The sequence below is a fragment of the Amphimedon queenslandica genome, unplaced genomic scaffold (assembly GCF_000090795.2).
Source record: "Amphimedon queenslandica unplaced genomic scaffold, v1.1 AMPQUscaffold_13448, whole genome shotgun sequence".
Classification (NCBI taxonomy): domain Eukaryota; kingdom Metazoa; phylum Porifera; class Demospongiae; order Haplosclerida; family Niphatidae; genus Amphimedon; species Amphimedon queenslandica.
The window spans coordinates 67,158-90,630 of NW_003546316.1; the positions used below are offsets into that span (position 1 = coordinate 67,158).

Sequence of the window (23,473 nt, forward strand, 5' to 3'; positions counted from 1 at the left end):
GAGAGGAATGCACAGGTATGTTTATTTTTACAATAGGAACTGTAAGTCAAAAGTTATTGCAAGAAAACTAGGGCTCGGGTGAACACAAATGGACCTTAATGTATTACAGTACATTGTACCTACATGTATTGTTATGAGTTTATTGTCATTATTGCTAGATGAATCTTTTCTTGATGAGAATGAAGTAACTTGGGAGACAAACGAAGGTGAGAGACATACAGAAAACACATTTACTGAATAAATATAAATATAATCTATATTTGATGAATTTAATGCTGTATTTACAGGTGGTCGTATACCTGTACCTAAAAGAAAGAGTGATGACTTCACTTCATTTCATGAGCTCTACATTAAAATGTTTAAGAAACTGAGCGACACCATCACAAGACATGCTCCAGCAATGGAAGACATAAAGTCCTTCATCGAATGCTTCACCTCACAATTAGAAGGCCAGCTGTTAGTAGCAGAGTCAATCAACGATCAGTTATTACTGATGAGAAGCAGCTCTAACCTAATCGATATTGAGATGCTCCAAGGACTAACGGAGCACCTCCAGTTACCCGAGGGAAGGGAAATCATTAGTGAGTACCAAGAAGCTATGATGAACTATGCTAGTAGACTCCCAGTACGAGTTTGCGCCACTGAGAGTCTCAACACAATTCTGATGCCTCCTCCTCTTAAATGTGAGAGTGCTACTTTTGCTTTTAAGTGGGACCCAGAGCAGAAGAAGTTGAAAGATGCTGTGGATATAGTTTCAAAATCAACCGGGAAACTCATGAAGGTTTATAATCTTGAGATGTCCAGCGATGAGGTTCATGTTAATTGTGTGTTTCTTTACACGCTCATGGGGGCAGCCATAGCCACTGTCCATGATAATATTGAAGCTCTTATTAGTGATGGGATTGTAAAGGTGACCATTGGGTACCTGACCGTGTGGAAGAAACAAGTACATGATTTCCTGACTAAAGTAAGAGAGAGAGAGAGAGAGAGAGAGAGAGAGAAAAGGAGGGAGAGAGAGAGAGGAGGGAGAAGAATAGAAGGAAGTGATTAGAAGAATTATTATTTTCTTTTATTTTAAAGGAGAGAGAGGAGCCACAACCATCAGAGGCAACTCAAGAAGAAGGCCAAGACACTAGCAGTGCATCCCTTGATGATGAAGACAGACCAAAAGTGAGTCTACAGTACATGTACATGTATGCCATTATAAATTACTAATATAAAGTGTTTGTCAACTAGTGCAGTGTATATTGATATTGTTTATTGTTTGTTTATAGACGACTGCTGAGTTAGAGGACATAGTGGAAAAACTGTCTGAAACTTTAAAAGATAAGGAACAGGTTTGAAATGTTATTGATTATATAATTTTTTAAAGTGGATGATGCATAAAAAAATGTGATTAGGAAGGAAGGATGGTAATTATTAATATGTGATTTTGTTATTTTTTAGGAAGTGGAAGAGTTGGCTGATATATTGCAAAAGATAAAAGAGGTTAGAATTATTACTATGATACTATCACACACACACACACACACACACACACACACACACACACACACACACTGATCCAAATACTATTGTAATTTCTCTTCCTCTCTCTCACTGTCTATTTCTTTATTTATCCTTCTTTCTCTGCCCCCTCCTCTCTCTCCCTCTGTTGTTCTCTTTAGGGCACCCCATTGGAGAGAAAAGTCTCAGAATTAAAGTTATACTTGAAGCAAGAGAGAGAGAAAGAAAAGAGTTTGAGGGATGAAATAAAAGGTACTTTTAAAGATATTAGCACATGCACACAGGGTTTCCAACAGGATTATAGTATAGTACTCATTGTCTGTCTGAATTTTGACAAAAGTTGCTCAAAAATCAGACAAAAGTCCCTGTACTATAGTACAGGGTCACGGGCCAAATTTTGCCAAAAATGAAAAGTAAAGATTTCTTCATTTTTATAATTTTCCTTGATACATATACATGTTTTTATGTTATGTAGAAAGTTTGAGCTAATTCCAATCAAAATTGGATTTTTTATGAATTCTTAAAGTTACTCAAAAATCGGACAAAAGTCCCTGTACTATAGTACAGGGTCACGGGCTAAATTTTACCAAAAAATGAAAAGTAGAGAATTCTCCATTTTTATTATTTTTTCTGATACATATACATGTACTTATGTTGCGTAGAAAGTTTTAGCTGATTCTGATCACATTTAAATTTTATGAATTTTTTAAGTTGGGCACACCACATTTTTATTAAAATGACTTTGATTTATTTTTATTATTATTATAGAAATGGAGGAAGCACTGAAGGATCCTGGTAAGATATACACCCACACCAACAAATTAATTTATAAGTTTTATATATTTTTTGTACATGTAGAAGCGTACGAAAAGAAAAGGTTGACTAACGAATTGGAACGTCTGAAACGAGAGAAGAAACAGAAAGAAGGTAATGCTACTTAGAACTATGAGAGCCATATTAAGTTAACTCTCTTTCTCTTCTTTTTTCTTTCCTTCTCTTTCTTTCTTTGTAGACAAATTGTTGGAGGATGGTAAGAAAGAGATATCAGTATTGAAAGAGAAGCTGAAAGAACTCGAGAAAGAATTAGCAGAGAAAGAGGAGGAGAACAAGAGCTTGACTGAAAACTTGAAAGGTACAAAATATCAAGCAAAGTACCAGTACTAGTTGTCAGATTTTAAATTTTTGCTCTACTAATTTTAGAATTTTTGTAACTATAATGTTTTTAAAATCCCTTACTAAATTATTTGCTAAATTGATAAAAGTAACTTGCACTTGTTCTATTAGCTAAGGCAGTGTCCACTTGTATTATTTCTTTTCTTATTGTTGTAGCTCTTCAGTCTCAATTGACAGAGACAAAGGCCAGTGAGGCTGATGATCCTCCTCAGCCAATAGAAGAACCAACAATACCAACTTCTCCTTCATAAGTGTGACACTATAGCTAACCCCTTCCTATACATTATTTTTACTTTTTTTATCATGCACAACCACACGCACAAAATTTTTGCTTTTGTATTTTGCCTTTTGCAATATAATGTAGTAGTTTTAGAAACTAAATTTAATTGTAAAAATTATAAAATAAATTTCTAAACACTCACAGTATATGATTATTATGAACAGTACAAATTATTTTTTCAAATCGCTACAAATTATGTCAGCCAGTTTCATTTCTTTGACCTGAGGAGAAGATAGGGCAATCAATACACTAGACCAGGTATTAGGAGTAGTTAGCTGTGCCTGCCATCTTGAGAAGACATCCATAATCTTGAGAGTATCATCTCTATTCTTTCTCCCAATGTTGCTCAGTGTAGATGGACTCAGTCCCAGCTCACTCCCTATCCCCCTCCATTTATCTGAGACCTCACAACCTACCTTCTGCATTAGCACTGCAGTTGTTGGTGAGCTAAAGTGTTGGTAAACTTCATATTTCTCTATAAAATAAAGATATTATAATCCCATACTTTTTCAGAGAAATAAAACTGGAAAATCATCTCTCCTGTCTCCTCTCCCCCCCTCTCTCTCACTATTCATCTCCTTTTGTTTCTCTCTCCTTTTTGGTATTTCTTGAGCTACAGCATTTAACTTCACAGTAGGACTGCAGAGTCTAGTCTGGAGCTCAGACCAGAGATATGGAGGGTAAGCCTTGCTCCTCCAGGTGTTGAATAAATCCCTGCAGCACTCCAACACTTCATACTGATTGTTAATTGCTATTGATTCAATCTCTGCTTCATCAAAATCAAGACTGTTAGCTAACTATATTCAAAAACAGAGGAGAGAGAAAGGGGAGGGAGAAGAAAGAAAGAATTGTCCATCTTGTGTTAAAAATATTACTAATACCATCTTCCATTGATCTCCAACTATGTGAACTGCAACAAAATTCATTAAATCGTTAATATCAGGCTCAGTATCTAATTAATAATAAAATAATAAATACATGAATAATAAATTACCTTCAAGGACTGGTAATTGTGAATCACCTATAAATAGAATGTCATAGTAATGTTACTATAAATAGTATCAATACTGACCAGTAAGAGACACTTTACTTTCTTTTGGTGAAAGTTGAGGAGCCAAATCAGGGGGAACAGTGCCACCACTAGCCTCTATAATAACAAAATAATAATAATAACAATAACAACACACAACCAATACAAACAACATATTCTTTTTCGTACCAAGTTCTTCTATAAGTTTGTTAGCCGTCATACTTAAGTCAATCTTCCTCAAGGCTAACACAACTGCTCTGAACGTCTTCTCTGGCAATAGCTTCATTTTAACTGACTCGATGGCAGAGAGTATGGTGACTGCCCTCTCGTATGGGGGATTCCTTGAGTCCTGTACATTTTGATGCACCGTCTTGTCTATTATATCGTTAGTGTAGAGATGAGTAGCAAATGGAAGGATAACTGATTGATTCCCAGAGAGTGTGTCGGCCAGAGCACTGTACTGAGAATGAAATGCTATCATTTCTGGACTCTGCTGCTCTCGACTTGGCTTATCAGACGCCATATTCTTATGGGCGTGGTTAAAATATGGTCACACCCAGCAAATTGATGGTTATTAATTTTTATAACTTTATTAATGAAGCTCATGAATAATCTGCTTCTTAAATAGTTTCCATTTATTCTGCTCATTGATGGCACCAACTAATTGGCTCTTCTCTGGAAAATATCCAGACTAATAAAAATAATAATAAATGATATTTACACACTTGTTTTTCCTCTTACTTCTGTTCTAAAAAGTCTCAATAGGTCAGGGTTTGTATTTTTAATAAAGAAGTGTCTTTTAACCAGTACACACTCTGAACCACGACTCATCTGTTCAATAAATAATAGCAACTGCTAACTAAACTCTACTTCCTGCACTCACTAAACTCATCCTGCATGCTGGCTTGTTATAAATTAATTGTATTCCCTGCATTAAAATTATTCTTTTAAAATTTGCACTACAAAGCATTTAAAATGAACTTACAAAGCATTCTCCTGGTTCTACAGTATTCAATTGCATGTAGCGCCTCCTAACAGTCCTCCTATTGTCCCTCAACCTGTAATTAGCTGATACCAGACACACAGATGGAGGTACTAATGGTAATGTGAACGTATCCTTCTCTTTTGCATGCTCCAGAAACTCAATAATAATTCTACAACTACCCTATTACAATGCATAATTTTTTAGCCTACACTATAGTAAAGTCTTACTCTTTTAACAGCTACTATCCAGTCTGGTCTATTATTAGGAGAACATTGAACAACAATACTGTTATACCTACATGCAATTATTAGCAATAATTACTATTGCTATTGTGCATTATTAACTTGAAATATTTTGCATAAATAAAGTCCGGAGATGAGGACAGTAAATGAACAGGCCAAGCACTGACTAATGGTAGCTCACTGGTAATGAGTTAAAATGATGATGAGAGGAAAATAAAAAATGAGAAGATTGATTTACCTTAAGTATTGGATAGCAGCTTGTGTTTTGTCTAATACTGAGTTTGCTAATATCTCATAAAAATCCTTCAGAAAAATATCAAATTAATTTTTTATAGTTTCTTACCTTCCCACGTACTACAAGTAATTCCACATATCCTCTACTGATGACAGTTACATTGTGCTTTGTTCTATATAGTACTCCTCTTTCCTTATAAGGAATGCGGTTATTAATAGCTGATAACTTACCCCAAACCAATCTCCAGGCTTAAGAAGATTGACAGTCAAATCAAAAACTCTATCCGTTCTGACGTCAGTTTCCTTTTGATTAACATACACTGTTCAGTAATATTATTAAAATCAAAAATACAATATGCAATGTATTATATGTAGAATTTACCTGAGCCACACCAAATAAAATAAACTGACATAGCTGGATGTGTTTCTTTTATTATGATACGTCCTGATTCATAACTAATGTAACTACTCAGTAAATTACTAATAATAATTATTGTTGCACAAACCTTTCCAGAGTCATTACAGTTGCTAATCTCTTTTGTACATCTAATGGGAAGTCCTGTATTGTATGCAGTCTTTGTATATACCTCAATAACTAGAAAAATGATAAAGAAAGAGAAAAAAATAAGAGTGAGTGGATACTGAATAGTTATACCATTCCTTCTTCAGTGATTGTTCTTCTTTTTGCTGGTACTCCAAGCAGTTGCTGCAAATGACGACCAGAAGGTGTTTTCTATTTTAAAAACTAATCTCAATAAAAAAGCAATTATTAATTGTACTAGTGTGATGATTGGTATTTCGCTCAATTTCCATTCCAATACTTCAGAGAGTTGCTGTTGGATAGCAGTTTGGGTTTCTAATCTTGACCAAATACCTTTGCTTCTTTCTCTACAGAAAAAAAGCATGTTCAGTCTTATAATGAAAATAATGCAAATACTAGTCACCGTTTAATTTGATTTTGTAATATTACCATTATTTTAACAATAACTGCAAATTTCCTGAAGTACTCCAAAGGCTTGAAAAATGAAAATAAAAATTATATCAATTTCAATGTAAATAATTAATAATTATTATTTACAGTTATTCCTTTGGTAGCAAATATTGACTTGTGGGCTGCATATGTAGGAGCTGATAACCTTCTCTTTGGATTGAAAGTGACAGTCAATGATGTTAAACTCTAGCAACAACAGTAGAATTAATAAAAATATTATCATAAATAAAAATTAAATTAAAAAATTAATTCAGAGGCTAACTTTGGTGTTTTCGGTCTTATTTAAAGAAAGGAGTCTCCTACTGCCTTTAGGAACCTTTAAACATTTTTTATCTATTTTATTTGTTGACATAATTGTGACTTTACTGCTCACCTGAGGTGTGAATAATGATCAACACTTATAATAAGCGGAGAGAGTATGCAATAATAATACGGGAAAATTACGGAGACAGCTAATTTTGTTTATTTTCAGGATACTGGGACAACGTGCAAGCACGTGTGTTTGAGCATGCGCACAACTTCGATTCTTTCTTTCTTCTATAAATCACGTTGAGACATCAAGAAGGTTAGTGAAATAGAAAATCATTTTGAATCCTGAGAGGCAGAGAAAAGAGAGTGAAAAGCAAAATATGAAAATTCAGAATGACTATTTTAATTTAAATTTTTCTAACTAGATGCCTGGAAAAGGAGAGAAGACTAAATCAGCTCTAAAGGAAGTCGTGACAAGAGAATACACCATCCACTTACATAAATACATACATGGAATGTAAGAGGGAGTACACGTAACTATATATAAATATGGGAGATTTGATACGATTGGTAATGATAAGTGGGTGTGGCTAATTTAAAAGCCACACCTACTAATTAAAATTATTAGTTTTTTATTATTTGTGCTTTTTATATTTTATTTAGTGGATTTAAGAAGAGAGCTCCTCGGGCTATTAAGGCGATTAAGAAATTTGCACAGAAACAAATGAGGACCACTGACGTTAGGATTGACACTAAACTTAACAAGGAGGTGTGGTCAAAGGGAGTCAGGTGAGGAGTAATAATAATGGTTATTTTTAAAATGGCCATAACTTGAAAAATTGAAGTCGGAATCAGCTCAAACTTTCTACACAGCATAAGGGCATCAATATATATCAGAAAATGTAATAAAAATTGGGGGTGATTTTGGAGCCATTTTTTGGAAAAAACCATGGGCTATAGTACAGGGAATTTTTTAGATTTTGGCTCATTTTTAAAAATGGCCATAACTCGAAAAACTGATGTCGAAATCAGCTCAAACTTTCTACATGGCATAAGGACATCAATATGTATCAGAAAATGTAATAAAAATTAGGGGTGATTTCGGAGCCATTTTTTGGAAAAAAGCATGGGCTATAGTACAGGGTATTTTTCAAATTTTGGCTCATTCTTGAAAATGGCCATAACTCGAAAAATTGAAGTCTGAATCAGCTCAAACTTTCTACATAGCATAAGTACATCATTATATCTCAGAATATGTAATAAAAATTTGGGGTCATTTTAGAATCATTTTTGTGAAAAAAAGCATGGGCTATAGTACAGGGTACTTTTGAAAAGTTGTTACTTTAAAAAGCTCTTTACTTTTTATTTAGGAACGTTCCATTCAGAATCAGAGTGAGACTCCACCGTAAGAGAAACGACGATGATGACACTGCCAATAAATTCTACACTCTTGTCACTCATGTTCACGTGGAGTCATTCAAAGGTAAAGAGAGAGAGAGTGTGTGTGGAAGATATTTGGGGGGGGGGAAATAAACCTTCTTGCTTGTAAACAATACCTAAACATTACCATAGACACTGTTGTCACTATTACCGTTATGGCTATTAATTATTTGGTAGTTATGGAATTCATTTGAACCACTAATTGTTGATCAGTTGTAATTCAAAGAGGGGAAATCCAGCGGTTCTTTTTCCCCTTAAAATTCTTCATACATAATTATGACACATTTATGTGTGACATGTTACTAAAAATAGAATAATAAGAGAGACATGTATATGAGGTATAGAAGGTTGCAGGTGTCTCTATGTTTACTGTATGTATGTGTTTCATATTTTCAATTATTCTTTGAGCCTCGTTGCAGTTTACCTATTGCTTCTGATTGGTGTATGAGTGGACAGTGTTGACCAGCTGTCAATGATTGTGTATGCGGTGTCCTTTTCTTTGAGAAAATACACTACATTATGTATATTGCATCCCACTCTATTCCTCTATATCCCTCTCTCTACTTTCATTTTTCTTGTTTTTTGTGTATCCTTCTCTTCCTCTCTCTTTCTCTATCATGCCCACGCCATCTCTTACTGCTTATCGTAATGGGGTTCTCCCTTTCTATAGTCTGCCACAGTGTTATTATTAATTATCAATATGTATGTACATCATTACTGGATATGATGTACACATGCGTGTACATATATGTCACTGGGTTAGTATGTGAGTGTACGTGTGTGCGTGCCCGCATTTGTATTGCGATTGTTGTTGTTGTTTTGTCAGTTATGTTGTTATAATAACAGTAATACGTTATTATTATACTCGATATCTATTCCTGGAATTGTTAATAATTGATTCACAAGAATCCTAACCTCTCTCTCTGTCTATCCTCAAGTTGACCTGTGTCTATTAATTCTCTCTCTCTCTCTCTTTCTTCTCCTCTCAGGGCTAGAAACAAAGACGGTTGATGTAGATAGTGAAGATTAAAAAGGGACACAGAGAGAGAGGGAGACAGTGACACTGATTATTATTATTATTATTCCTTTTTTTTGATAAATAATAATGAAATTATTCAGAAACCTCCGTTGCAAATAAAAGCTCGCCTCGCTTTGGTACAATGAATTTATGTCTAAGACATGTTTGAAATTTATTTGAAAAAAAAACAGCACAAATAATTATAAGTAATACAGTAGCAATTACATCAAATATATATACGTAATAATAGACAATTTATAATATAATTTATATATTTGTATATAATGTAAGTATAATTTATAGTTTAAGAGGTAATTAAGGGTATTTATTTGTGTGTGTAGAATATTAAAAACATTCCGAGGAAAGGAAAGAGAAATTAAATTTGTCAAAAACAAATAAAAAGAGACAAGGGAGAGGAGAGGAGGAAAGAGGAAACAGAACTAATAAACACTTTCACTTATACGTGTATAATATTAATAATAACCATTACTACTACTAGATACCAATATATAATCTTAAGCCTATAGCTAACTGGAGTAAAGAGAAAGGATATAGGAGAGAAGTATATAATAATAATTATTTCATTAGAAATAGACTACCATGAGAGAGAGAGAGGGAGGATAACAATTACAGTTAATGGTTTTGATGTATAACATCGTTACTTAGTTTCTGGCAGAAAAGGATTGACACAACCCGACTGATAGTATTGCGCAATACTTCCCCGGCAACCGTTGTCAGGACGACGAGTAGCTGCTAGGGCCTTGGCAATAAGGAGGAGAGTAGGAGTTAATCGGAGAAGCGTAGCTAATGAGAGGAGGAGAGGGATAAGATGGCAGATACCTCTCTAACTCCTCTGGTTTGACTTGGCTAGTTGTCTCCGTCGGCATAACAATACTCTCCATGCTTGATACTGTGGGCGTGAACCTCCCTCCACCCATGGGAGAGGTGTGGCTTGGGTAGCTATACGGCGAGTGTTGAGGTGTTGGCGATATGATGCAAGAATGGGCGGGATTGGATTCTTCGCAGAGGTCCTCTAGGATCTGATCTACCTCGACACGTCCGGTCACGGAGGAGGTGGGAGTGACGGGAGGGGGAGGGGTGTGGTGGGGGGATATTGGGTGTGGCCTCGAGGAGGTCATGATGACGGAGGAGGCCGTGGGCATCATGTAATGAGCAGGCATGTAACCAGTGCTGGAGTACTGGGGGAGGGAAGGAGGAGTTAGGGAAGCCATTGAGCACTCCTTACAGGGACCTAGTAATAAATAAATAATAATATTTATTATAAATACATTATTAAATGTACATATGCACTACACGTTCTTCATTATAGCTTTTACACCCAATAGCTTTTTTAACACGTATTGTGGTTGGACTCTACTACTTGACCTAATGGGGTACTTTTACTGTGGTACTTATCAAAACCACTGACTGGAGTCCAGACTATATCTTATTAATAGTATGAGAGACCCAGTATAGTTTTGTTAGGTGGCTATATGTATTACTGTAAGTATGTTATTGTTATCATCCCACAATCAGACTGCACACATTCACTTTCTTGTAATGCCCCACCTTCTTCCTAACCTCTGTCTATAGTAGTTCACTCCTCTCTATCTTTGTTCAACCCTTCTCTTATTTTAGAACACCAACAACACCTTTTATAACACTCCCCTTTCTCTCTCTTGATTATAATTCTTCTCAGCCTGTCTTACCTTGCTTAACATATGAGAAAGGATAGAGGTTGCTTCGTAAAGGATCCCTTCCTGTTCTGTCTCCTTTACCAGCTGTCACTCGTATTTTGACTGGAGACACAACACACGAGCCACTGAATATATTTCCAGGTATCTGAGGGACTTTAATAACAAGAGCATTCTAAAGAAAAGGAAATAAAATTAAGCATCACTATTTATTTATCATATACCTGATGCGATATTTCTTTCTCAATGTCAGCAATGATTTCATTTTCTCGTCCATCTTGACCGGTAAAAATGAACATCACTCTTGCTGTAACAAAAAAGGGAACAATAATCAAGTTATTACATTATTCACGTACATATATGTACATATGTATGCATGTAAGTATTTAAATGTATGTACATGTATGTATGTACATGTATGTATGTATGATACTTACGTGAGTGCATTCTAGTGCCAATGATGGCTACCTGAGTACCATGGTTACCAAAGTCTGGGATTATCTTGTGTATCTCTGGTGGGTCGTGATTAGCATCTAGTAATTGAAGAATAATAATGTGATTAGTGAGGTCTAGTGTCGGTATTAGCTTAGGATTCTATTTATCATTGTGGTTAGTTAATTAACTTTATTAACTATTGGAACTAAACTGAAAAATGTTAGCAATTTCCTTTGTGACATAATGTATGTGTTAACATCCTTACTGTAGATATACACACACCATCCACACAAACACAACTCTCTCTTCATCTCTCTCTCTTCACTTACTGAGATAAATAGCGGAGCTGATTGCTTTTAACGTTATTATTTGTTGATTCTCTAGTGTTAGTTTTGCTTTGAACTGTAGGTGAGCCTGCTTTTCGTCTTGTTTCCCTCGTCCCCCAGTCTTCTTGGCTGGCATTGTGGCACCTTTGGGAGATGATGAAGTCGTGTCGGTTTTCTTAAGTCGTCTAATGCGAAGGTTATCAAAACTATAAAAGAAAAGAAATTAAATATAGTTTTATTAAATCATAAGCTATCTTACACTGTCTTCTCTCCTATAATCAGTTTCTTGTGAAGGTTCTGTCCTTCCTCCATGCTGTCCAGCCGACAAGACTGCAGCACTGTCCCGTCATTAGATGTTAGCTCAACACTCACTTCTGCTGATACCAATGGACATTGTTGAGGATTTACTAACTATAAGGGAGAAGATATTGTTACTAAATGCTGTTGCAATTGGCACCTCTAGTACAGCTTTCATAACCTTCTCCCCCTCTCACTCCTTTCACATTGTAAGTACTATACTACTACTATACAGGTTTGCTATTTCTATAAAACCATCAGTACTCCTCAAGTTATAATAATAATAAGAAATAATAATAATAACGTTTGCATGATATTATTGTGTATGCGGGTCATATAAGTCATTGCATTATACATGCATAATGTGCAATGTGTTTGTGTGCAAGTGTTAGGGAGTTCATACTGAAACTGGTCAAATGTTTTGCCTAGCAAGCTTATGTTGAATATTCAAATATATGTATCAATGTTGTCTTTGAATAGATTCATAGTTTATCAAGGATAAATTCCTGGAAAGCTGCATGTGTGCATGTATGCATGTGTATAGTTGTCTTCCTCCTTCTCTCCCTCTCTCTCTCTCTCTCATTGATATTGAAACCTTATGATATCAAACGGCCGATCTTATTATAACGTTTGATTTGTGAACAGCCTCGCATATATACACTTTACACTAGTCTCATGGGATTAGTTAGGAAGAGAAAGAGAAAGAGAAGAGAGAGAGAGAGAGAGAGAGAGAGAGAGAGAGAGAGAGAGAGGGAGAGAGAGAGAGAGGGAATTTGGTTTACCGTAACAGAAGGGCATCCACCATTCCTTCCTTTCATTGGGCCTCTGCACCCTTCACTTTCATATCGGGCTCTATAATTCTATTATACGAAAGAATGAAAGAGAGAGAGAGAGAGGGGAAAGGAAAGAAAGAATAATGCCTTGCAATGAAACCATTTAATGATGTAATTGCTGAACTTACTTCTTCTGGTTCATCACTAATGAATAATGTAAAGCCATTTTTTGATTGATCCGTTTGTAGTTCAATGTCCTCCATCCTCAGAGCATCGCCTGATTGGATTCCAGGGCCAAAAGGAACGACGGTATGCAAGGCATGGCCTGTGACTATATGTCCGGTTGTGCTGTAGTTGCTGCTTACTGCTCCTGCGGGTGGAGAGCAACGACTCACCATAGCGTGATGCAGTAATGGAGGGGCTTGTATGGTGACTGGGACTGGTAGGGACACTGCAGGGCCTGGCGATATATTTGAGAGACAGGGCATCTTTTTAAAGGGCTCGAACTCGTGAGAGAGATGACAATCAAACTGCATGGCAGCAGCAGAGGAGCCTCGTGGCGGATGAAAGTCTCTTCCTCTCTTCATTCCAGCAACGCTTGGGCCGCAGACGCCAGCTAAGCTCATAATAAGAAGAACAAGAATAGAGAAAGGAATGGAGACACCAGATGAGCTGTAGACTTAAGTCTCAGGTTAATATATATATATAAATGAGTAAAAATAAGTTTGTTCACCCACACTATTGCAGAAAACACCAGATGTTCAATGGGTATCTTTCTCAGTAGGTCAAAGCAAGGTATGCTGGTTTGATATTCTTTATCTGTTTACCTCCTACACAATCTTATCCTTGCCTCTCTCTGTATGCCTGTCTTTTATTCTCTAAAGAAATCCTTTCAAAGATATTTTTAGCATTGCATAAGCCTTGCTGAAGTGACCTCAATTTATACAAACTGGTGCAGGGAGCCACACCTTCCCACCAAGCCCCTCCTACGACTCACTTTAACGCCCACTCGTTTCAAAATGGCGTCCTCCTCAGAGCTGCATAAAGGACTCTTTAGGAAAAGTCTCCCACCATTACCACCCCCTGAACTAGGAGTGTGAGTGACGTATTTGATATCTAAAATAAATTTTTCATTTTTAATATTGAAAGTAACAGTATAAAGCATGGATTTTATTAATATTATTACTCTTGTTATTAGAGTTCCCGCCCCTTTAACATTAAATGCATTATAGTAGATGAATTGTTTGTGGATGTAATACTTTACAAATTTGTGGCAAATTAAATTTTTGTGTGTCTCATTAGGTATGGTGGGCGGTATATTATTCAAAATAAGCCCGTGTCAAATTAATAATCATCTTACGTAATAGAATTGTGATATAATAATAATTATTATTGTGGTGATTCTAATCCTATTCAGTTGGCGCTAATAAATGTAAATGATTTTTCCTAGAAAGCCCATTCACATGGACCCTGGGTACATACAAGTATATCTTAATGATGTGTGAGTTATTGCATCCCATCCAGTGTCTGTCACAATTCTCTCTCTCTCTCTCCTACTCCTTCCTGTTAGTAAAATAATAATAACAGGGCTACATTCTCTTCTCGAATGAGTGGGTTTTGTTTTTTTAGAAAATTGTGTCAAAATAGATACCAGACTCACACTAATGTCATCTAATCCAATTCATTACTGTATAGTGGAGTATTATTTTTGCAGATTAGGTAGTTTATACAACAGACCTGATTTTTTCCTTTCGCATTTGTGGGCGAGTGTGAAATGGTTACTAAACCAGGATGTTATTGTAGCTGATTCTCAGACAAATCCACAATAAATATAATTAGATATGATGAATAGTATTATAATGTGTTTATTCATTGGTTGTGCCTCCTGTTTTGAGGATGACACTGCTTTTTAGATTCCTTGAAATAAACTAAAGGAAATTATCTGATAGTATCTATTCCTCTCACTCCCTCATAATAATTTCTTGGGTTTCTCTGATATCTGTCATCTTATTTTCCCTCATTCTCGCACTCTCTCCCTCCCTCCCTCCCCCTCCCCCTCTCTCTCTCTCTTTATTCTTAGCTATGTGTGGTTCTGATGAACCCTTCTTCAAGCATCTTAAACATTTTGTAAATGAAAACGATTATTATTTATTTTATGATTAAATGGGTATGTATGTTATGAAAGCCAAGTGAACAAAGAGAGAGAGAGAGAGAGAGAGAGAGTTGTGTGTATATGTGTGTGTGTGTGTGTGTGTGAAAATATCAATTTGTGTCAAGTACATCCTTCACCTGGCTGGTCTAAATGGGTGATATGATTCAGATTATTGATTAGATATCTCCATAAGGACTCATTATTTGAAGTGACTTCACACATGTGACCCTCATAGCCCTTTAACCCCTCTCTCTTCCTCACCATTATGTAATTATTCATTTCATGGTTGATATTTGTGCAGCTGCTACTCCTTGTATAGTAAATCCTTCCTTTCCTCCCTTTGATGTCTCGATTCTGCACATACTTATTATGTAATTAGGGACTGCTCCAGCTCTACCCTGCCATGTCAATTATGGTTTCTCTATCTCTCCTCACTATAGTAAAAGGAAGAAAGGTGGCAAGAAGGACTACTCTCCTGTCTCGTGGAGCCAATATTTCGATAGTCAACAGTCAATAGCCATCAACAGTAGCGTATCCAATGAAACTATAGTTACTATAGTAACAGTTGCCATAGCAATTATTATTTCTTAGCTCTGTGTGTGTGTTAGGATAGGTTTAATGTGTATGTTAAAGGTAGTGATGGTCCTCTGGTCTTACTAATACATGGAGGGGGTTATTCTGGATTATCTTGGGCAGTTTTCACCGTATGTTAATATAAATAAATGTGACCTGACGTGACCTGATCATTGTGATGTGATGTGATGGGATGTGATGTATGAGGTTAATTGGATTAGCTGCTGTGTAATGGGTTTATTTCATACTCTCAAAACGTGTGATAAGACTAATTGTTAGTATTTCATGTGTAGGAGTCACTGATGAGCATGATAAGCTGTACAGTGATAGCTCTTGATATGAGAGGACATGGTGAGAAGAGATTATTGTTATTATCATTGCTATTATTATTATCATCGTCATTATTATTATTATTATTATTAGGTTCTACTGTTACTGGTGATGATTATAACTTATCACAAGATATCTTAGTAAAGTAATATAATAATAATAATAATTAATAATAATAATAATAATAATAATAGTAATAGTATTAATAATAATTAATGACGATAATAATTCATGTAGTGATGTAGCATCTGTTTTTAATGAAATATATAAAGAAAAGGAAGCTCCCCCCACTTTAATAATGGGCCACAGGTACAGAAATGATAACAATAATAACGAGTGTACATTACATGTATAGTATGGGCGGAGCAATTGCAGTTAGAGTTGCAGCAGTACCTGGTCTGATTAAATCATTAGTTGGTGTGGCTCTTATTGATATAGTTGAAGGTAATTTACCTTGTTATTGTCTCTTACATGAAGATAATGGGGTCATTACTATTATGATATTATACTGGGAAAATTAATTTTTGAGCAACTTCTAAAATTCATAAAAAATCTAATTGTGATTAGAATCAGCTCAAACTTTCTACGAAACATAAGTACATGTACATGTATCATAGAAAGTTATAAAAATGGAAAATATTTTTCTTTTCAATTTTGGTGAAATTCAGCCCGTGACCCTGTATTATAGTACAGGGACTTTTGTCCGATTTTGGAGCAACTTCTAAAATTCATAAAAAATCCAATTTTGATCAGAATCAACTCAAACTTGCTACACAACATAAGCACATGTATATGCATCAGAAAATGTAATAAAAATGGACAATTCTCTCTTAGTCATTTTTGGCAAAATTTGGCCTAAGACCCTGTACTTATAGTACAGGGACTTTTGTCCGATTTTGGAGCAACTTCTAAAATTCATAAAAAATCCAATTTTGATCGGAATCAACTCAAACTTGCTATACAACATAAGTACATGTATATGCATCAGAAAATGTAATAAAAATGGAGAATTCTCTCTTAGTCATTTTTGGCAAAATTTGGCCTAAGACCCTGTACTATAGTACAGGGACTTTTGTCCGATTTTGGAGCAATTTCTAAAATTCATAAAAAATCCAATTTTGATCGGAATCAACTCAAACTTGCTACACAACATAAGTACATGTATATGCATCAGAAAATGTAATAAAAATGGAAAATTCTCTTTTAGTCATTTTTGGCGAAATTTGGCCTAAGACCCTGTACTGAAATCATTTGACTCCAATGACTTCTGTAGAGCTGTCTCGGAGGCTCATCTCACCCTCAATTAACTTATTCATTGTGCCTTATTAATTTTTTTCCTATCACTTATTCTATTATTATTATCTTACTTCTAAACCTAGTAATTTCTGTGTTGTGTTTATTTTGTTAAAGATGTTTGTTAAGGGCTTAGTTCCCTCATGTAATGTACTATAGTACAGGGACTTTTGTCCGATTTTGGAGCAATTTCTAAAATTCATAAAAAAATTCAATTTTGATCGGAATCAACTCAAACTTGCTATAAGTACATGTATATGCATCAGAAAATGTAATTAAAATGGAGAATTCTCTTATAGTCATTTTTGGCAAAATTTGTCTTAAGACCTTTTGTCTGATTTTGGAACAACTTCTAAAATTCATAAAAAATCCAATTTTAGTTAAAATCAGTTCAAAATTTTTGAGTGCATGAATTTTGTACTTTGTATATACCTAGACGTATTATGCATATAATCTTCTGGCCAATACACTATTAATTATTATTATATTTTATTATTAGGTACAGCTTTGGAGTCTTTGAGTGGCATGCAAAGTTTTTTAAGAAGTCGTCCTAAAAGATTTCCATCACTAGAGAATGCAGTAGAGTGGAGGTGAGATCAAATCACGTCATATTTAAATTACAATGAGCCTAATTAGTATTCGAAGTGGACAATTAAGAAACATTGAATCGGCTAGAGTTTCGATGCCTGGACAATTAAAAGAGTAAGAAATTATTTCCCGATGTTTATCCTTATAATTAGAATTGAGAACGAGGGTTTGTCTGTTCCAGCGACTTTGATACCGGAAGAGGATTCTAAAGAGGCGGAGTCAAGTCACCAAACCACATCCACTAGTGAATATACGTGGCGCGTTGATCTAACGAAAACCGAGACATATTGGAGAGGGTGGTTTGAGGGACTATCAGGAACACTACTCTCTATTAGTGGGAACGTATCAAAAATAATAATATTAGCAGGTAATTACAATTGATGATAACAATTAATTAAATGATAACCGGATTCCAATAAATTCCACTATTTAATTAATTATCATCAACTATTTAATTAGGTGTAGATCGACTTGATAAGCAACTCACCATAGCTCACATGCAAGGTAATGTTCATAATACTTCCCTAGCTACACCTTAGGAACCGTTAAACAGGCAAAATACAATTACAAGTACTGAGTGGGTGTGGTCACACTGTACATGAAGACGCTCCAGATAAAGTGGGTGTGGTTGTATACTGGATTAATTAAATGCGTGGGTGTATAGGTTGCACACATATTGGCGAATCATTTAATAAGATACAAGTTAGCCACACCGAAAGAAGGTTTTGAAAAGTATGATTATTACTTTGATTATTAATAAATTATTTTTATCATTTATAGTTTTAGTTCAGCACCGGTCCCTATGTGCTAATAATGTTCTTGGACCCCCTCCTCTATTTTTATTTATTCTTTTTACTAGTTCCTGTCGCTCTCTTCTTTCCTCCTCCTCCTCCTCCTCCAAAAAAGTTTGTAAACATTTCTTCCATTGAGGGCATTGAGCTACTCGGATTCTGAAACATTTGCATTGACTCTTGCATTTCCTATTATACATGATAAAATGATGAGGAAGTACCAATTTTCAAGGGCTGTATAAATATTGCGAATTTGCCTACTATTTCGCAGATTTAATTTTTGCAAATTTACGCCTTCTGCCATCTTTGTATCATAAAAATTTGATTTTTGTGAAATTTATTTTCGCAATTTTTCAAAAAAAAATTGTGAAATCAGCAAAATTTGCACCCCTTGAAAAATTTGCACTATACCATTATTACGGTATCACTTACTGTCACTGCACAATTAAAAGGATTTACCTTTTGAGTACTTGGATCAGCCATGTTCATTAGCCTTGGTAATAGCAACATAAGTAACAGAGGAGCCACTAAAAATAAGACCTAAACCCATAAAAAATAGATGTACATACATATAAACATGTATAACAACAGCTCAACAATTTTGTTTTTCTTACCATTGGGTTCTTAGCTATGTCCATTATATTCCATCCCTCTCTCTTTTCAAAGAATCCAGCCTGTCCTTTGGTTGTGAATCTTATCGGGTACGGTAAACTTATGACGCTGCCGGGCTTCATGGGGTTGACCTTCCTTGCTCTTATTTTGCCAGATTTACTGCTAATATCAACACGCACTCCCTCAAATATGTAATTCGGATGCACTAGCTCTACCAGGTATGACCCAGGTGGTATATGATGGATTTTGAAATCCCCTGAAGCCTTTAAGTGCCCAATGTAACGACCACCATCTACTAATACCTTTGCCTCTGTTATCCACGTCTTTGTATCGGGATTACCAGTGATTTCAGCTGTTCCTTCAATCGTGTATAGCTTAGGAGAATTTTTATCGCTCGAGTCTTGAGCAGAAACTTCTTCGGATCCGCAAACAAAATGATATAGGAAAAATAGTACCAGATAATGAATGACCGCCATCTTTATTAAAACCACGCCTATTTGACGTGGTCACACCCATAATGAGCCCCACCCTTTCTTTGCTGAACGCCCACTCTCTCACTGCTGCTGCTATGGCCAATGTTGTTTGGAGCAATAACAGTGTGAAGCTTCATTCCCCTACTGTAATACAATATAAAGAGGTTATAGAGAAGCTCAGTTCTGACCCTAACACCGAGTGGAGTCTAGATATATACAGTGCATCTATTGCAGCCAATCTTGTTCAGATGAACAGGATATCTACACTCATCAGTCTTGGATTATTTAAGTGCTCTTTGGATGTTTATCGAATCTCACGCTCACTTGCTAATAACAAGACACTTCAGGTTGTTTGGTTTGATAATTGCTCAATAGGGTATGGCCTATTACAGCTATGCAATGAATGGCTCATGACTACTAGTACACTCCAGACACTCTGGATCACAAATGATGCAACACTCAATGATAAAACAATCCAATGCATAGGGCAAGTATTGAGCATTAATAAAAGCATTAAGCAACTATCACTGCAGGGCTGTGACATAAGTGATCAGGGGATTTCTGTTCTAATGAAGTGCCTATCTCTTAATAAGACTCTATGCAGCATCAGTTTAGCTGGAAACAGGAGAATAACTTCAAGCAGTGCGAGTGACATATGCCAAATGATGAAATCTAATGCAACACTAAATGAGCTGCACTTGTTTGATACTTCACTAACCGATGGAGCTGTTCATACAATATGTCAGTTATTACAGTGGACTACTTCAGCTAACAGAATCGTTAGTCTATCGCAGTTGCATAAACCGTTTTGCCAAGAATTAAAGTCATTCGACAAAATTAAAGACAAACTTCGATTCACTTAGTATTAAAAAAATGAATAATAATAATAATAATAATAATAATAATAATAATAATAGTACATGGATTGCATATTTGAAGTAAATAATGTACCACTTTTAGTTCATAAATGATACTAGATCACTCAAGTATGCTTGTGATGAAATCAGGGACAGTGTCTTCTCCATGTGTGGGATAAAGTATTCCTTTAAGATGTCTTCAGTGTCTGGGCTCATAATAGATGCCTCGTTTACTGTGATGTTATATTGCAGACAGAAGGGACTACTTAGCTTAAGCTTTTCATTTAATTTATCAATAAGACAAAGCGACTGCTGCTTGTTAAATACAAAGTGATCTTTCCTATAAAATGACCTTAAGCCGAGAAACACTTCTAATCTCTTTAAAGTGCGACAGGGTTGATTAATGATCTGAGAATGATCAACAAAGAGCCATTGAGCCTTGCTAAAATAGCTCAGCCAATGCGACAAGTAGACATCGTATGTGCTCTCCATTACTAGCTCTGACTGCATATTTACTTTTCCTTTTGAGTTTAGAACAAAATCATCAAAGGATCTAGCACCGGATCCATCAAGTTGAGCATACGCTCTGTGATAGCAGGAAAGACATCGGTCAAGAGGGTCACGATATATTACGATGATTTTAAGTTTTGGTAAATGTCTTTTGAGCAAAGATGGAGCATCCTTGCTAGTGTATAAATCAGTCGATACATCTACCACTACCTGACCTTTCCTCCTGCTGATCTTACTACTATCATCGTATGTATTTGTCATTATTCTCTGATATGTTCCATTCGTCAGTACTATCTGTGGGTGGAGCTTCATCAATTGTGTCAAAATCGATACACCCGAACATTTCACGCCTACCACTAGTACCGGAGGTAGTTGAGAGGGAAAAACAGAATTCGGGCGAGCTTTCGGACGTGGTTTAGCGGTCGTGTCCTTTGGTTTTGCCTTTTGATTGGCTGGACGGTGTGGCTTTTTTGACGGTTTCTTAGTTACGTTAAAATTCGGTTTAAATTTTTCCCCAGGGACAGGAGACCCATCACCACTACCACTATCAGTCAATAACTCGCCCTGTGAGTCAGATCCAGGGAGCAATCCAGTCACAACATTCACTATCCTCTTAACACGCACTATGGAGTCCGTAGGCTTTGACTGAGTCTCGTCAGAGTGCGGGTGATCCACCATGGTGTAAGTGTAGAGGGCTATCATGTTCAGCTCTAGAATAAAGAGAAGGACGGCTATACCGACCACCTTTCTTATGCTAGGGCTGTGAAGTAGCTTCATCTTGTTCACACTTTTTTGACGGACAACAAAGAATGCTATATAGGGCGTGGTCAATAAAAGATAACAACGGATATGTCCGTATACGACGACCGATTATATATATGACATATGACGTAATAATACAGAACTAGCATTTGCAATGAATAAATCAAATGATGGTCATTGGTGATTGGTGAACAGTAAACTGGTGAAGGTATTATGGTGATATTGAATTATCATTGGCGTGTGACACAACTTATGTCTTGGCTTGTCCAGCAAGTTGTACAATATTGTTAAGGTAAATCAAACGTCTAGGTGTAGGTCTAGGAATTGTTGTTGTAGTAGTAGTAGTAATGGTAAAACCCATTACCATATGTGGATACAAGCCCAAATAACTTAGCTTAGTTCAAATTGATTAATGTGAATGCGTGACGATAATATGGTTATTAGACAATGAATTTGTACTCATTGATACCAGACATTCATATTATTATAACGGTCTGCATTCATTTCATAACGTTACGCAAAGTTCACATTAGATCATTTCAACCTAACTGTGTTCATAGTGCTACTATGAATATAGGATTTCACAGGTAATTCAGAACAATCACATGAGAAGAAGTGTGTTATGATAGCACCATTCAATGAAGATTGCTCACTTGGGCACCTGGATGCATGGCTGGGCTGATTAATAAAATTCATAAAGTGATAATTCTTAATTAAATAAATATTGGGTAGTGTAAGTATAATACAGCAATAAAAGAACCACACACAGATCAATACATGCACACGGCATACAAACACACACACACACACACAAAAACTAATGCTTTTCATGCTTGTCAAAAGAAAACAACGTCATGACATTTTCAGTAACAGAATAAGAACGATGTCTTCTTCTGTTACAAAACATTATCTTTGGCAGGAACAGCATTACTTGGCATTCCAGTACTAGCAACAATAAGCCACTTATTATCACTGTATGGCCTACGTTGATTTGATTGATCTCACGAAATAGCCACAAGCAAATTCCAGTTATAGTGAAAGTTAGTACAAAAATGAAAATGAAAGCGTTGACTTTCTTTGTGTCTTTGAAGTCCCTGTGCTTTATCTTCCTTGTACAGGCAGCAAGAATAACAATTAGGAGAAGTATAAAAGCAGTATAGGTAAACACCATAGCATACCACAGATACATCAACTGGCTAGTACACATGAAATATTCTTCATTGTATACCAGTGGCTCTACGTCTACCGTTACATTGACTGTCTCTCTCTTTAATCTATCAAAGCCAATCCAGCCTACGAGCATTAGATTAGGAATTATCGTTATCACTATGACAACAAGAGTCATGGCCTTGTTAGTCCAGCAGCAGCCAAGATATTTTGTGAGACTTTTGTTGCCAAATATTTTCTTAATTCTCAGAAGACGAATAAAGAGTGTAACAAAGACCAAACTAAAACCGTTGAAGAAGAAAACAGACTGGACGTTGCACAAAATTTCAAAAATAATCTCAGAACTCGGGAATGCTGCGTAAGTGATTCGTACGATGCATGTAGCACATATTAGGTAGCAACCGATAAACATTATAAGGCTAAACAAAAGACTCGATGCTTTTATCTGTGGCTTTGACCTCATATACAGTAGACATATCAATATGATGGTAACAATAACAATCACCACTAGTGTAGCAACATATAAACTAATAGCGCAATATAGGGACAGGGGGACCATTTCACTTTCAGGGCTATCAGGTGGAGGATCGAAATAAGCTGTTATATGGACTGTATCATACTGTGAATCATAATATCCAATCAGTTCGTGAGGGTCAGAAATATTAACAAGCGAAATTTACCTGATATATATT

The 23,473-nt window shown here is 35.8% G+C and overlaps 9 protein-coding genes across 11 annotated transcripts in view; 3 read left to right on the top strand and 6 right to left on the bottom strand.

The window, feature by feature from the left end:
* LOC100631905 (uncharacterized) overlaps positions 1-3,060 on the top strand; it is a 3,782-nt gene extending 722 nt beyond the window's left edge. Inside the window, exons 2-11 of the mRNA XM_003385783.3 lie at positions 159-206; positions 288-967; positions 1,081-1,170; positions 1,275-1,337; positions 1,447-1,488; positions 1,668-1,758; positions 2,275-2,301; positions 2,365-2,433; positions 2,519-2,638; positions 2,836-3,060. Coding sequence (XP_003385831.2) covers positions 159-206; positions 288-967; positions 1,081-1,170; positions 1,275-1,337; positions 1,447-1,488; positions 1,668-1,758; positions 2,275-2,301; positions 2,365-2,433; positions 2,519-2,638; positions 2,836-2,930 — 1,325 coding nt within the window. The 3' untranslated portion in view covers positions 2,931-3,060. The remainder of the gene's footprint in view (positions 1-158; positions 207-287; positions 968-1,080; positions 1,171-1,274; positions 1,338-1,446; positions 1,489-1,667; positions 1,759-2,274; positions 2,302-2,364; positions 2,434-2,518; positions 2,639-2,835) is intronic.
* Positions 3,041-4,535, bottom strand: LOC109581286 (uncharacterized). The gene is made up of 6 exons (XM_019995271.1): positions 4,179-4,535; positions 4,032-4,106; positions 3,954-3,980; positions 3,841-3,911; positions 3,528-3,756; positions 3,041-3,434 (listed from the first exon to the last, which is right to left on the bottom strand). The coding sequence occupies exons 1-6, from the start codon at positions 4,510-4,512 to the stop codon at positions 3,130-3,132; spliced, it is 1,041 nt and encodes a 346-aa protein (XP_019850830.1). The 5' UTR covers positions 4,513-4,535; the 3' UTR covers positions 3,041-3,129.
* LOC105312397 (uncharacterized) lies at positions 4,514-6,829 on the bottom strand. The gene is made up of 17 exons (XM_019995272.1): positions 6,815-6,829; positions 6,704-6,774; positions 6,529-6,627; positions 6,395-6,465; positions 6,230-6,338; positions 6,106-6,183; positions 5,957-6,045; positions 5,833-5,906; positions 5,682-5,770; positions 5,560-5,643; positions 5,455-5,519; positions 5,319-5,396; positions 5,202-5,268; positions 4,975-5,154; positions 4,873-4,917; positions 4,731-4,820; positions 4,514-4,680 (listed from the first exon to the last, which is right to left on the bottom strand). Exons 4-17 carry the CDS (start codon positions 6,421-6,423, stop codon positions 4,582-4,584), a joined length of 1,176 nt encoding a protein of 391 aa, XP_019850831.1. The 5' UTR covers positions 6,424-6,465; positions 6,529-6,627; positions 6,704-6,774; positions 6,815-6,829; the 3' UTR covers positions 4,514-4,581.
* A 104-nt stretch (positions 6,830-6,933) lies between these two features.
* Positions 6,934-9,163, top strand: LOC100632408 (60S ribosomal protein L31-like). Its single transcript, XM_003385787.3, has 5 exons — positions 6,934-7,006; positions 7,116-7,207; positions 7,354-7,479; positions 8,061-8,173; positions 9,120-9,163. The coding sequence occupies exons 2-5, from the start codon at positions 7,116-7,118 to the stop codon at positions 9,158-9,160; spliced, it is 372 nt and encodes a 123-aa protein (XP_003385835.1). The 5' UTR covers positions 6,934-7,006; the 3' UTR covers positions 9,161-9,163.
* A 132-nt stretch (positions 9,164-9,295) lies between these two features.
* On the bottom strand, positions 9,296-13,324 carry LOC109581285 (nuclear factor of activated T-cells, cytoplasmic 4-like). Its single transcript, XM_019995268.1, has 8 exons — positions 12,862-13,324; positions 12,683-12,760; positions 11,863-12,014; positions 11,607-11,809; positions 11,280-11,375; positions 11,067-11,149; positions 10,858-11,017; positions 9,296-10,400 (listed from the first exon to the last, which is right to left on the bottom strand). The coding sequence occupies exons 1-8, from the start codon at positions 13,297-13,299 to the stop codon at positions 9,883-9,885; spliced, it is 1,728 nt and encodes a 575-aa protein (XP_019850827.1). The 5' UTR covers positions 13,300-13,324; the 3' UTR covers positions 9,296-9,882.
* A 281-nt stretch (positions 13,325-13,605) lies between these two features.
* LOC100640410 (protein phosphatase methylesterase 1-like) lies at positions 13,606-18,482 on the top strand. 2 transcript variants are annotated; one of them, XM_019995269.1, is made up of 15 exons: positions 13,672-13,769; positions 14,124-14,174; positions 15,266-15,356; positions 15,434-15,529; positions 15,692-15,749; positions 15,822-15,873; positions 15,966-16,037; positions 16,084-16,172; positions 17,521-17,611; positions 17,658-17,723; positions 17,762-17,976; positions 18,069-18,113; positions 18,163-18,227; positions 18,274-18,341; positions 18,390-18,482. In XM_019995269.1, exons 1-15 carry the CDS (start codon positions 13,693-13,695, stop codon positions 18,418-18,420), a joined length of 1,167 nt encoding a protein of 388 aa, XP_019850828.1. In that variant the 5' UTR covers positions 13,672-13,692; the 3' UTR covers positions 18,421-18,482. The 2 variants fall into 2 exon arrangements, with proteins under 2 accessions (XP_019850829.1, XP_019850828.1); XM_019995270.1 differs by lacking the exon at positions 14,124-14,174 and having other exon boundaries at positions 13,606-13,769.
* On the bottom strand, positions 18,297-19,520 carry LOC100632535 (ER membrane protein complex subunit 7 homolog). Its single transcript, XM_003385788.3, has 3 exons — positions 19,015-19,520; positions 18,860-18,940; positions 18,297-18,589 (listed from the first exon to the last, which is right to left on the bottom strand). The coding sequence occupies exons 1-3, from the start codon at positions 19,486-19,488 to the stop codon at positions 18,449-18,451; spliced, it is 696 nt and encodes a 231-aa protein (XP_003385836.1). The 5' UTR covers positions 19,489-19,520; the 3' UTR covers positions 18,297-18,448.
* Positions 19,521-20,296: 776 nt separating this feature from the next.
* On the bottom strand, positions 20,297-21,974 carry LOC105312392 (heparan sulfate glucosamine 3-O-sulfotransferase 6-like). The gene has a single exon (XM_011404998.2). The coding sequence runs from the start codon at positions 21,627-21,629 to the stop codon at positions 20,442-20,444; it is 1,188 nt and encodes a 395-aa protein (XP_011403300.1). The 5' UTR covers positions 21,630-21,974; the 3' UTR covers positions 20,297-20,441.
* Positions 21,975-22,309: 335 nt separating this feature from the next.
* LOC105312398 (gamma-aminobutyric acid type B receptor subunit 1-like) overlaps positions 22,310-23,473 on the bottom strand; it is a 2,992-nt gene continuing 1,828 nt past the window's right edge. Inside the window, exon 2 of one of the 2 annotated variants that reach the window (XM_019995265.1) lies at positions 22,310-23,385. In XM_019995265.1, coding sequence (XP_019850824.1) covers positions 22,432-23,385 — 954 coding nt within the window. In that variant the 3' untranslated portion in view covers positions 22,310-22,431. The remainder of the gene's footprint in view (positions 23,386-23,473) is intronic. The other variant, XM_019995266.1, reaches the window with a different exon arrangement.

Bases quoted from the DNA above. Each gene is read 5' to 3' on its own strand.
- LOC109581286 (XM_019995271.1), bottom strand. From the start codon at position 4,512: ATGGCGTCTGATAAGCCAAGTCGAGAGCAGCAGAGTCCAGAAATGATA. The intron at 3,757-3,840 runs GTATTAGTAATA...TTTTGAATATAG, and splicing joins TTGGAGATCAATGGAAGATG to TTAGCTAACAGTCTTGATTT. The intron at 3,435-3,527 runs GTGAGAGAGAGG...TTTATTTTATAG, and splicing joins GAAACAAAAGGAGATGAATA to AGAAATATGAAGTTTACCAA.
- LOC105312397 (XM_019995272.1), bottom strand. From the start codon at position 6,423: ATGGTAATATTACAAAATCAAATTAAACG. The intron at 5,771-5,832 runs GTAAATTCTACA...ATTACTGAACAG, and splicing joins TTTTATTTGGTGTGGCTCAG to TGTATGTTAATCAAAAGGAA. The intron at 5,155-5,201 runs GTAAGACTTTAC...GCATTGTAATAG, and splicing joins GGATAGTAGCTGTTAAAAGA to GGTAGTTGTAGAATTATTAT.
- LOC100632408 (XM_003385787.3), top strand. From the start codon at position 7,116: ATGCCTGGAAAAGGAGAGAAGACTAAATCAGCTCTAAAGGAAGTCGTG. The intron at 7,480-8,060 runs GTGAGGAGTAAT...CTTTTTATTTAG, and splicing joins GTGTGGTCAAAGGGAGTCAG to GAACGTTCCATTCAGAATCA. The intron at 8,174-9,119 runs GTAAAGAGAGAG...TTCTCCTCTCAG, and splicing joins TCACGTGGAGTCATTCAAAG to GGCTAGAAACAAAGACGGTT.
- LOC109581285 (XM_019995268.1), bottom strand. From the start codon at position 13,299: ATGAGCTTAGCTGGCGTCTGCGGCCCAAGCGTTGCTGGAATGAAGAGA. The intron at 11,810-11,862 runs GTAAGATAGCTT...TTTCTTTTATAG, and splicing joins ATTATAGGAGAGAAGACAGT to TTTTGATAACCTTCGCATTA. The intron at 11,150-11,279 runs GTAAGTATCATA...TTTTTGTTACAG, and splicing joins TGGCACTAGAATGCACTCAC to CAAGAGTGATGTTCATTTTT.
- LOC100640410 (XM_019995269.1), top strand. From the start codon at position 13,693: ATGGCGTCCTCCTCAGAGCTGCATAAAGGACTCTTTAGGAAAAGTCTC. The intron at 15,530-15,691 runs GTATGTTAATAT...TTTCATGTGTAG, and splicing joins TATCTTGGGCAGTTTTCACC to GAGTCACTGATGAGCATGAT. The intron at 18,342-18,389 runs GTATGATTATTA...TATCATTTATAG, and splicing joins CCGAAAGAAGGTTTTGAAAA to TTTTAGTTCAGCACCGGTCC.
- LOC100632535 (XM_003385788.3), bottom strand. From the start codon at position 19,488: ATGGCGGTCATTCATTATCTGGTACTATTTTTCCTATATCATTTTGTT. The intron at 18,941-19,014 runs GTAAGAAAAACA...TTATGGGTTTAG, and splicing joins ACATAGCTAAGAACCCAATG to GTCTTATTTTTAGTGGCTCC. The intron at 18,590-18,859 runs GTAAATCCTTTT...CATGTATAATAG, and splicing joins CTGATCCAAGTACTCAAAAG to GAAATGCAAGAGTCAATGCA.
- LOC105312392 (XM_011404998.2), bottom strand. From the start codon at position 21,629: ATGAAGCTACTTCACAGCCCTAGCATAAGAAAGGTGGTCGGTATAGCC.